At 56.3% G+C, this 10912-nt stretch overlaps 4 protein-coding genes across 4 annotated transcripts; 2 read left to right on the plus strand and 2 right to left on the minus strand.

The window, feature by feature from the left end:
* Window positions 1-1114: 1114 nt before the first annotated feature.
* Window positions 1115-4651, plus strand: JN550_006046 (uncharacterized protein; the record flags this gene model as incomplete). Its single annotated transcript, XM_049317741.1, has 3 exons — window positions 1115-1745; window positions 1859-4144; window positions 4197-4651. 3 exons carry the CDS (start codon window positions 1115-1117, stop codon window positions 4649-4651), a joined length of 3372 nt encoding a protein of 1123 aa, XP_049171932.1.
* A 797-nt stretch (window positions 4652-5448) lies between these two features.
* Window positions 5449-6048, minus strand: JN550_006047 (uncharacterized protein; the record flags this gene model as incomplete). Its single annotated transcript, XM_049317742.1, has 1 exon — window positions 5449-6048. The coding sequence occupies one exon, from the start codon at window positions 6046-6048 to the stop codon at window positions 5449-5451; it is 600 nt and encodes a 199-aa protein (XP_049171933.1).
* Window positions 6049-7438: 1390 nt separating this feature from the next.
* Window positions 7439-8229, minus strand: JN550_006048 (uncharacterized protein; the record flags this gene model as incomplete). Its single annotated transcript, XM_049317743.1, has 3 exons — window positions 7439-7913; window positions 7971-8077; window positions 8191-8229. 3 exons carry the CDS (start codon window positions 8227-8229, stop codon window positions 7439-7441), a joined length of 621 nt encoding a protein of 206 aa, XP_049171934.1.
* A 348-nt stretch (window positions 8230-8577) lies between these two features.
* JN550_006049 (uncharacterized protein) lies at window positions 8578-10800 on the plus strand (the record flags this gene model as incomplete). Its single annotated transcript, XM_049317744.1, has 1 exon — window positions 8578-10800. The coding sequence occupies one exon, from the start codon at window positions 8578-8580 to the stop codon at window positions 10798-10800; it is 2223 nt and encodes a 740-aa protein (XP_049171935.1).
* Between the last annotated feature and the right edge of the window lie 112 nt (window positions 10801-10912).

Here is a 10912-nt window from a genome sequence, read left to right on the forward strand (position 1 = left end):
AAGTCGGGCGAGACCCAACGTTGACACGGCTGCACAAGTGACAGGACTCGAATCGACGCCAGCCCGCCCGCGAACCACTGGAGCAACGGGCTGCAAGCGGGAGACGAGGCCAACCGGGAAACGGCCTGGACACTGACGGACGCTGCATGCGACCCCGACCCCGACCATCTGCATCTGCCTGCATCTGCCATCTGGGCTGGACGTGATCCATTGGCCAGGGGAACTCGAATCGCGTGGTGCCTTTCCAGCAGCCGAAAAAAAAAAGAAAAAAGCGAGAAAAGAAAAAGCAGTCCTCGTCTTTTAACTGCGGCCCAGAACCCCAGGGGATTCAGAGTTGAGCCTAGCAGCAGACGAGACCAGGAAAAGTGCAACTTGTTAGCCAGGTGGAAGCACCGCACTGCTTTTCGCCAGCTCCCACGGCCACAGCTGGAGCACTGGAGCAGCACTGGAGCAGCACTGGAGCAGTGGAGCACTGTACCACAGTGACAACGCCGCGGGGGTCACCACCGCACGCACTTGAGGTCTCACAAGTCAACCCACCCAACTGACTGACTAACCCACACTCAGCCAACCCAACCCCGAGTTGGACCGACACAGGCGCCCGTCTGTCTGTCTGTCTGTCTGTCTGTCTGTCTGTCACTATACTCCTGCCCTTCTGCTTACTGCATTGCATTGCATTCGGTTTCTTGGGCCCGGCATAAGCATAGCACACACTTGCATAGTACTGGATTGAGCACCCTTCCTCCACTTCCCGACGCTCTTCACCACCTCGACGATTGCTGCCGCTGCTGCTCCTCTGTTGGCGTTTCGGTCGGTGCTATATTTCAACGATTGCCGGCAGCTGAACCGACGAACACCACGAAAAAGGGGAGGGGGAAAAAGAAATAAAAAGGAAAGCACGATAGCAGCGATCCGCGACCGACCAGCCAACAGCCCGCATTCCTGAAACGAGCACAGCCTGTGGGAGCGACTGCGACCTCGGCCAAGCATCTTGCCAATACTCTAATTCGTGCAACCAGACCTTCGCGACCTCTGTTTCGCCCCCAGCAAATCCCCTCGATCCTCGTGTGGCCTTGCGGCGGAGGGGCAAGGACAGCCCTCATCCTGATATGAGATGGACAACGCCTCGGCTCCGCTCGCCGACTATTTCTGGGTCGCGGGCATAGAAACAATCTCCTACCAGGACTTCCCTCTGCCCTCGACGACGACCCAGGTCGATACAACCATTGAGGAAGATGGCGAGCCCGAAGAAGAGACCGACAAACGCGATTCCGTCTCCAGCCTGCCGCCCAAAAATGTTGCTCGCCACTCTCGCCAGAACTCGGGCAACCGCCTCTCCAAGGCGTCTATACACACCCTGGAGGAGATGGACGGCAATACTAGGAGTAATAGGAGCAGTGCTACCATCCGTCCCAATCCTCCCCCCGGTGGAAATGTGCAAGAGGGTATGATGGGAGGTGTCCCCTCCTTCCTGGAGGGCTTCGATTTCGACAAGGCACTCCTCAAGTTTGCGGCAGAGCGGGAGAACTTCCTGGAGGATCTGAGCTTTACTGCGGGTGCCAAGACACAGGCAAGACCGCCCATGGTCAACCCGCGGACAGAACGTATCAAGGCAGACGAGGCAGCGAGCGGGAGAATGAGCCCCTTAAAGAACCTCAGGGGCAGCATCCGGGGCAGTATACGAAGGAAGATCAGCTTCAGAGACATGAACAGTGTGCGGAAAGCACCGACGCCTTCTAAAGCTGGTAAGTCCTCTGTTGATCTCTCACATATCCCGAGCGCTGGGAGACATGTCATATGAGAAACATGCTCCTTGCGAAATTGCGAGTCGGACCCTCTGCTAATCAGTGCAATGCAGCATCAATTCGGACGGCAAAGCGGCTCAGTAACTATAACTCAGTTATTCCGCCCCCTGAGCCTCTTAATCTCGACCCTGACATGCATCCCCTGAAGCGACGCTTCGAACCCGAACTCCTTGACCGGTATCCTCCACGGGACGCTACCGACGACCTAGCCCGCCGAGGCAAGTTCCCGGACTATGTTCCCATGTTCGCTTTTCCAAACGACATCCAGATCGTATCGTCCGATGAGCGGCCGAGATCTACATGGCATGGCTTCACCATGACTTCTGACGACAACTCTAAGATTTATGGCGTCACCATCATTGTCTGGACTGCGCTTGCAGCAGATGTAGCAGAGAACATCGAGAGAAGATGTGAGCGTTGGAGGCAGAGTCATATGACCGAGGAAGAGCGAGAACTTGCGACCAGCCTGGGCTCCAGGCTCGCTGCCCAGCGGGCGCACTTATCGCAGCTGCTAGCAAAGCTGCCAACAGTCCCCTCGGGATCTGCCGCGCGCGACACCCTAGATGACCAGATCAGCACTGTGGAGGAGAAGATCAGCCTGATGACGGAAATGCTCAGACCATTGAGACACGGCGCAGCATCCAAGATTGACGGGCTGACGGCTGGTGAGAGTGGACTGTGGATTCCGCGGGCATTTGGTATTCTCGGAAGAGATCCTACCCGCTTGACCTTCTGGAAGGACTGGCTGAGGGCTGTTGTTGTCCCCATGACCGATGGTGGTATTCTACGTGTTCCCCCGACCTCTCCTCGGGTCGGGCGGTGGCAGCCACTGGAGCGTTATGTCGTCAACCTCTGCGCTGAAGCATTCAGTCCTCTTAGCTCGAAGACGCAGGTTGAGATTGGTGTTCGAGAACTACGCTTATACGCTCGGAAAGAGGCTGAAAATGAGCTTCCAGGTGCCCGCAACACGGACATCTTTGCCCTCTTCAGGTCATTGTCGTTGGAGAACATTGTCGCCTTGTTTGAGTACACACTCGCTGAGTCGCGCATCATCTTCTTGTCTTCCCATACGGCTATGCTTCACCTTGCGTGCCATGCTTTGGTCAGCCTCTTGTACCCGCTGAAGTGGGCGAGCATCTTTATCCCTGTTCTGCCCGCAAGACTACTTTCCGCACTGGACGCACCATGCCCATACATTGTCGGCATTGAGCGAAGATACGACAACATTGAGTTGCCAGAGGACGACTACGTGTTGGTCGATCTCGATAAGGATACCATTGACGCGACGGCCCAGCCTGTCCGTCTTCCGAAGCAGCATCGACGCAAGCTCATGTCGTTGCTACAAATCGCTGCACCTCATGCGTTACGCTACGGTGTCCCTACTGGACCCCCTCCACATGCAATGGAGTCTTTCCCATACGACTCATTTTCTGTCGAAAACCCGGCCATCTTCACGGAGCGGACTATGCCCAGCGCATTGGGAAAGTGGGTGGCCCAGAATTCTTCAACATTTGGGGAGCCCGATACGGCAGAGACGCCGAAATCCCCTATTTTCAACGCTTTCGCCCATGCAAAGCCTGGTACGGCAGAGCGTCCCACTACCAGCAAGTCGAACAAGACCAGCCCTCCAGGCTCTGTCTCCCCGACCTCAATCAACTTTCCGTCCATGCCTGCTACGCCAATCTCTCGAAGTGACTCCGGCTTTGCATTGAATGCCACACTTCGTGAGAAACGTTCGGCCAATTTCGAGACAAAGGAACGGAGGAGCTCGTCGTTCGGTCAAGGGCCGGTACACCGACCCAATATGCCTTTCCTCAACGGACATCAGGCCAACCTATCTATCTCGGCTATATCGATCGATTCAAAGTCGTCTTACGGTGGATATGCTCCTTCAACGTACGCGCAGTCTACTATAGCCGCGTCAACGATTATGCCGAACATGCTTATCCAGCCCGTGAAAAATACCGAAACTACGGTTTGGGTAGAGGGACACTGCTTCAACTTCAGTACCAATGACAACATCTCACTATGCTCGATTTGTGACGAGCGAGCTGAGGGTGACGGCATCTACAAGTGCTCCGGCTGTAGTGCAGTCTCGCACGGACGCTGCCTAGGCTGTGTTTGCCTATTGTGTCCTGCTTCCTTCAGTGGCGAGAAGGTACGGGCCTCGTTTGTTCGATTTTTCGCCAGTATGCTTTATACATACCGGAAGTACATGGGACGCCCAACCAAGAACCAGAAGAGCAATGGTCAGATGTACGCATTTGACATGAATGGGTTCATCAAAAGCTTGCCGTACGATCAGCAGGAGTATGCTACCCTGTTGAGGGACACGCAAGGTACGTGACATTCTTACACGCCAAAATGACTACAACAGCTAACGCCGAACAGCTTTCAATGAGTTCATTCATGAGAGGGAAACGCAACCTGCATCCACGCCGTCAATTCGACTCTTTGACGAGATCATACTTGCCAAGCGAGCCCGTGGGAAGACTGGATTTTCCGGGTTATCCCGGCTGTCTACCATCCGAGCATCACATGGAGTCTCGGCTGGGAGCCAGTATCCTTCCAAACCCGTCAAACCTCAGGGCTATCTCAACGACACAAGTGATCACATCTGGAGAACAGCCTCTGTACCAGTACCAAATGCGAAATTTGCCGGAGACTATCGAGAAGTCACAACGCGAATTCCTTTGAAGCTGGATACATCATTAATGAAGGAGCCTCGGGCGATTGCAGGAGTGCCCCGGCCTGAGCAACGCAAGAAAGGCTTCTTGAGAAAACAAGTACCCAGCATGATGTTGGGGTCGCCCGTCTCACCCGTCTCGCCCGGCGGCTCCGGTTGAAACCAAACTCGAGAGGCAATCCAACTTTCGAGAGCCCATTCTCTCACAGACTTCGCCGAGGAGTTCCGCGAAACCCTCGAGTTTTAGAATGTATGATTAGAGAGGCACCATCTTCACAAGACAGCAAGCGACTGTATTTTAGCAAGTATTTCCAAGGCGAAGTTGCCCAAGCGAAGAGGTCGCCTTTTCGCGGGGAAAGTAAAAAGGGGTGATTGGGAAAAGGGAAGATGCTCTTTGGACGTGGGATGTTGGTAGTCAGATCCAACTTGACCATTCGTCCTGAGGGGGATTAAAACGCACAGCGTATGCATCTCTCCAAGTTTGGCATTGCCGTCTGGTCAGCAGGCGGAACAGATGAATATGGGCAGAAGAACTTCGGGAAAGGATTTGAATATGTGGCCGAAGGTAGTATAGAGAGGCATATGGGTTGCCAAAAGATCTTAGCGAAGCGTTCGATATGACGCAAATTGTCACAAGTTGCGTACTGCATTGTAAATGTTTGTTTTTCTTTAACCATAAGACGTGATCTGTATCCCGCTGCTTTCTTGCGGAAAGGGTATAATATGCTCCTCGGCCGTCCGCCACACACACGCTGATGCCTATGCCCTGTCTGTCTATCTTCCCATCCTCACTAATCCTGAGTTCCAGATCGGGCGCTTGGCCTTGGCAATAGTAATGTAGTCGCTGGCCACTGTCAATACACAATAGATGCAATGCCTCCGTTTTGGTAGTGCTTCATGAGAACCCCTAAGCGTTGTTTGTTCAACGTCTTTCATACGCCGTCCAAAGAACACACCCTACGCCGCCCGCGATCCGCCAGGCCCGGAGCTCCCTCCCCCGTCCTTCGGCCGTGGCTTCGGTTGCTTCTCGTAAGCATTCGGGCTGGGTCTCCTCCTCCGCCGGCCGCCCGAGCCGTCTCCGTTCCTCTTACTTGCGCGACCGCCACCGCCACCACCACCATGCCCGTGATGCGAGCAGCCCTCGCCGTGCTCGTGTCCGTGTCCGTGTCCGTCGCCGACCCTCCTCCGCCCGGTGCCCCGCGCGCGGTCGGACTCCGAGTCCGACGAGCTGCTGTCGTCCGAGTCTGACGACGACGACTCGGAGCTCGACTCGCCCACGGCCCGCGGCGCGTGGTAGATGCAGCACACCTTGCTGCTCTTGCGGCCCAGGCCCTCGTTGTCCACGACGTTCTCGGCCCACTGCACGCGCGGGCCGGCCGAGGACGCGTGCGCGCCCCGGAGCCGCAGGATCGGCTGGGCGGCCGCCGCCGGCGTCTCGGTCTGCGTCTGGGTCGCCGAGGGCTGAGCGGTCGAGGGCTGTGGCGTTTGCACCATGGTCCGCGAGGACGAGGACGGCGGGCCGCCGCTACGGTTGGCTTGTTGCGATGGGGCGGCCATGGCTGTGGTTCGCCGGTTCTGCTGGGTTATCGAGAGGATTCGAGGTCGTGTGCGCTTCGCCGGCCAGCAGGTGTGAGGGCTGGTCACGATGGCGGGGCACTTTTTTTGAGATGGGTGAGAGAAGGTGAGGTGGGCTCGTTGAAACGGAAATACAGTCCGGTAAACGGCAAGTCTGGAGGCTCCTTTCTGATTGATTGCCTGAAGAAGGCGGGCCGGTGCAAGCAGAGATCAAGCGAGGACGAGGAGTGCTGGGCGTAGTAAAAGTCCGCGGGGCCCTCGTATGCAGAGAAATTCCCGGCTGGATGATGCGATATTGGATGTTCCCGCTGTCGGCCGGTCACTCTTGCCCCGCGTTATCGGGCGGCGGGCCAAGTTGTTAGTGGATTTAGCAGCCCGGCACTGGACCCCTGTGTGCTGATTAGTGGGAGAACCTATACCCAGGCCTTGGGCTGGGCAGGGGGCAGGATTCACAATGGATATCATACTTGCTCGATATCATTCAACAGCTTGTAATCCTGGCCGGCATCGCAGAGGATACCTTACTTGAGCTTGGTAACTTACCATATGCCTGGGATTTTGCATCAAATCAGCACATTCACTTGCTATGCTGTACGCGGAAGGCTTGATAGAAACAACAGTTTCTCCCTGGGTCTTGCACTGGGTGGACATGCTTTGCACCTTTCGTAGTCTCATCACATTTTCGAGTCGCCCGTTTCTTTCTAGGCACCGCTATCTTGGCACTCACGGCATTTCCAACCACCGTTCCAGTTCAGATTGAGGAGCAATCAATGCCCATTGCAGAAATATGAGCTCATGAAAACATCCGTCTGCCAAACAAGTACCAAGGGCTCCCCGTATGGCGAGCTGACATGGAAGCCGCACCGGCCACACCACATCTCATGACCCCCTTTCTTCTCCCGGCAGAGTGCCCAGACCTGCTGCTATTTAACCACGCTTTGCCTGAAGCTCCCAATGGCGCTCCATGGCTGGGCAGTTCTCGGTTCCTGGAATCCGAAAGTCTGGAGACATCCCGCGTGGACACGAAACGGGACTGTTTTCATGTGAGACCCGTGTGTTAAGCTCTTCCACACCCCGGTGTAGTTCCCACGATGGCGTCGAGCAACCGGGGGGTTCTGCGTATGAAACAGAGGTCGATGAAATGGTTTACGAATGATTTTGTCGCTGGACTCCTCACAGTGAGCGGGGTGTCTGCAGTGCAAGAAGTGGGTTGCAAGGTACAAATCAATGCTTTGTTGTGGATATCCCCATTTGTACAGATCTTGCGCAACTGCGCTTTTGTCTACAATGCCTTCCGGGCATGCCGTAATAATACACAGCTCGTACAGCCACAACGCCCGCGGTCTCGCAGTCCCATAGACCGTCCGCCCGCTTACTGGTTGGCCATCTTGATGGCCGCGGCCTCCTCCATGGCGCGGGCCATGATGCGCTCCTCCCTCCTCTTCTCGTCGAGGAATCTCTTGTTGATGGCCCGGTCGGCCACCGCCCTCTCGCTCAGCTCCTCGAGCTGCACCATCTCGGACCTCTCGTCGGCTGTGGGGTGGATCAGCGTGGCGCCCGTCTTCTGCAGGAAGTCGGCCAGGATAGCGTCCGAGTGCTGGTTCTTCATCTCAATCGTGACCACCTTCTCGCCCTCCTCAGGCGCCGGGGCGGGCGTCTCGTTGGTCGTACTCGAGTGTGGCTGCCGTTGTATGGGTAACGCGGCGGCCTTGGAGGCGGTCGCGGCGCTCTGTCGGAAGTAGATGGACATGGTCGCCGGGCCGGATTGGTTGGTATGGCGATTTATTAACATGGGGATTGACGGATTCCAGAATTTCAGGCGTGGAAGGCATAGTTTCCAGAATTTCCTGTCTTCTCTTAGTACTTGGATTGCTGCAAGCCCCCAAAGGAGGTCTGTCACGCACCTCGGGCCAAAGTGTCCCTCGTTCCATCTCAGAGCAAAGTCCATGTGTATTCTCGTGACCTCGGGCGGCAGAATCGCTGCGCCAGGGCCATGCCGTAGGTTTAGTAACTATGTCGACGGTCAGCATGGGACTCGGGAATAGTGGCCGGTTCGTCGAGCATTTACCCTCTGGAAGAGATAAGTTAGCGATTGGTTTTGCAGTCGGGGGTCGGAAGACTTACGGCTTTCAAAACGTTCATACGCTTCCCTGGGTTCACCATCTTGACTGCCGACGAGCTCCAATTGCTCGTGTCTGTGGATAGGGATGGCAGTGAGTTCGGCAGCTTCTTCCTGTCGCGCCTAGGGGACTTGGCCGCGTGATCGAGCCCGTCCGTAAATTTCCAGGCTTGAGGACGGGCGTTGATACGGCCCGAGGATTGTTCCTTATCGGCAGCAGAACCCCCTGCTAGCGTTGCGTTTAGCGCCCATCAGGGGCCTTATCGCTAGAATATTCTTAAAAAGTTCCAGGAAGCTCTATCCGAGCTGCAAATAAGTAGACTGGCGTCGATCAAGCTGCATGTCATGTCGCGTGCGCCTGGTAGAGTCTTCAACGCAGCCAAGACGTAGCCATGCATCGCGCGTTTTCCTCCTCCAAATGGCTCTCGTCTGCGCTCCGTACCGCGGAGCAGACGCCGAGTCTGGAGCTACCACTTTTCTTATGTCCTAATCTGGCTCATCGGCAGCTGGGCTCGCAACTTATAAGGAGTCAAGCCGCTCGTGCGCCATCGACATGGAGAGCTCAACATCGCAGCTTGCACGTCGACACTACTGCTCGTCAGGCACAAGCTGCTACAACGACACAACCCACTGGTATGCCAGACACTACCGATGTTGCTAAGCCCATTCGGAAACTCCCAGCCCAGTGTACTGGTTGCGGCGCATTATCCCAGACCTCCCACTCAGACCAACCTGGGTATTATGACCTGGGCAGGAAAGCGGTGCGCACGTATGTTGGCCTGGAGCAACCAAAAGTGAGAGACCGCCGTCAGGAGGAACGCGAAGAGGATGAGGTGTTCCGGAAGTCGATCCGCTCAGTTGATCTGGCCGAACTAGAGAAGCTGGGCGTGGACGTGGATGATATCGCGCCAACCTTGGCCCCAGCCTTGGCTGGCGAGCCGGAGACCAAGCAGCAGCCTGCACCCGTCAAGGCGCCTCTGTGCGACAGATGTCATATGCTGGTACACCATCAGACTGGCGTCTCCATCTACCATCCGACCATTGACTCCATACGGGATACACTCTCGGAGTCACCTTACAAGTACAATCATGTGTACCACATCCTTGATGCTGCTGACTTTCCCATGTCCATCCTTCCTCAGATTCACTCGCTGTTGGATCTCATGCCTCTGAGGTCCAAGAACAGGCGATCACGAGCAGGCAAGTACTTCCACGGCCAGAAGACGGAGATGAGCTTTATCATCACCCGCTCCGACTTGCTCGCCCCAACAAAACCGCAGGTGGATCGCCTGGTGCCTTACTTGAGAGAAGTCCTGCGCGACGCTCTGGGTCGCTCGGGCTCAGACTTACGCCTGGGCAACATCAGGTGTGTAAGTGCCAGGCGGAGCTGGTGGACCAAGGAGCTCAAGGAGGACATCTGGAAACGAGGCGGTGCTGGTTGGATGGTTGGAAAAGTCAATGTTGGAAAAAGCCAGCTTTTCGAGGCCGTCTTCCCCAAAGGTCGTATGGACTGGGACCCGTCTGGCCATCAAATCAAAATCGACATGCATTCCAAGGACGAACAGAGTGCAGCACCAGAAAAGGATTCCGCTCCCCCGACAGAGGATGTGGATGACGGTTTGATTGCCAAGCTTGAGGCGGATGGCGTGGACGAATTATCTCTGCTTCCCCCGGCGCCTGCAGAGACGCAGTACCCGGAGATGCCTATCGTCTCCGACCTGCCTGGAACAACGGCATCTCCAATCCGCGTTCCATTCGGTAATGGCAAAGGAGAACTCATCGACCTTCCGGGCGTAGAGCGGACAGGCCTCGAGAAGTATGTGCAGGAGGAACATCAAAAGTCCCTGGTCATGCGCTCGCGTATCGTCCCAGAGCAGATGGTTTTGAAGCAGGGACAGTCGCTTCTCCTAGGTGGCCTTATCCGCCTCACGCCGCGTGTCCCGGGCCCGATCGTCTTGACCTATGCCTTCACCCCGATCAAGCCCCACGCTACCAACACGGAAAAGGCTATCGCAATCCAGGCTCAGACGAGCGAACTCAATGTTGAGAGTATAGCAGCCCCGGGCACCGGGGAGACGATAAAGCATGCTGGCTCCTTTGAGCTGAAGTGGGATGTGACTAGAGAGCGTGCTGGTCCGATCACTGCCAAGGCCGCCGTTGGTATCAAGGTTGACCGCCTACCCTACCGCGTGCTCGCTACCGATATCCTGATCGAGGGCGTGGGATGGGTCGAGGTGGTTGCCCAGGTCCGTACCAGGGAGCTGTACGAGCAGCGGCCGGTCGCCGCCGACCCGGCTCCCGACTCCAATCCCAAGGAGGAGCTGTCTGCGTTGGAGCAGCTCGAGGCCGTGTCTGACGGCCCCAAGAAGCGGCCCGCACCCAGGCGCGAGCACCAGAACCAGCAGCCGCAGGGAGAGCCCAACTGGCCCGTCATCGACGTCTTCAGCCCCGAGGGCAAGTTCATCGCCAGCCGCCGGCCCATGAACGGGTGGCTGCTGAACAAGCCGAAGGTCACGGCCGCGTCGCAGAAGTCGAGGCCGCGGAAGAGCATGAAGGGCGCGAAGAAGCTGGAGAAGAAGAGGAAGCGGGAGCAGGCCGCGGCTGGCGCTGCGTGATTGCGATAGCGGTCCAAATCATGTACTTTATACTGTATTAATTTTATGATTAGCGGGTGTCGTATTTAGACGGATCATGCTTAGATCTCACCACTCTCAGTAGGAAGGATGT

The sequence above is a fragment of the Neoarthrinium moseri genome (genome assembly GCF_022829205.1).
Source record: "Neoarthrinium moseri strain CBS 164.80 chromosome Unknown scaffold20_Wmoseri_CBS_16480, whole genome shotgun sequence".
NCBI lineage: Eukaryota > Fungi > Ascomycota > Sordariomycetes > Amphisphaeriales > Apiosporaceae > Neoarthrinium > Neoarthrinium moseri.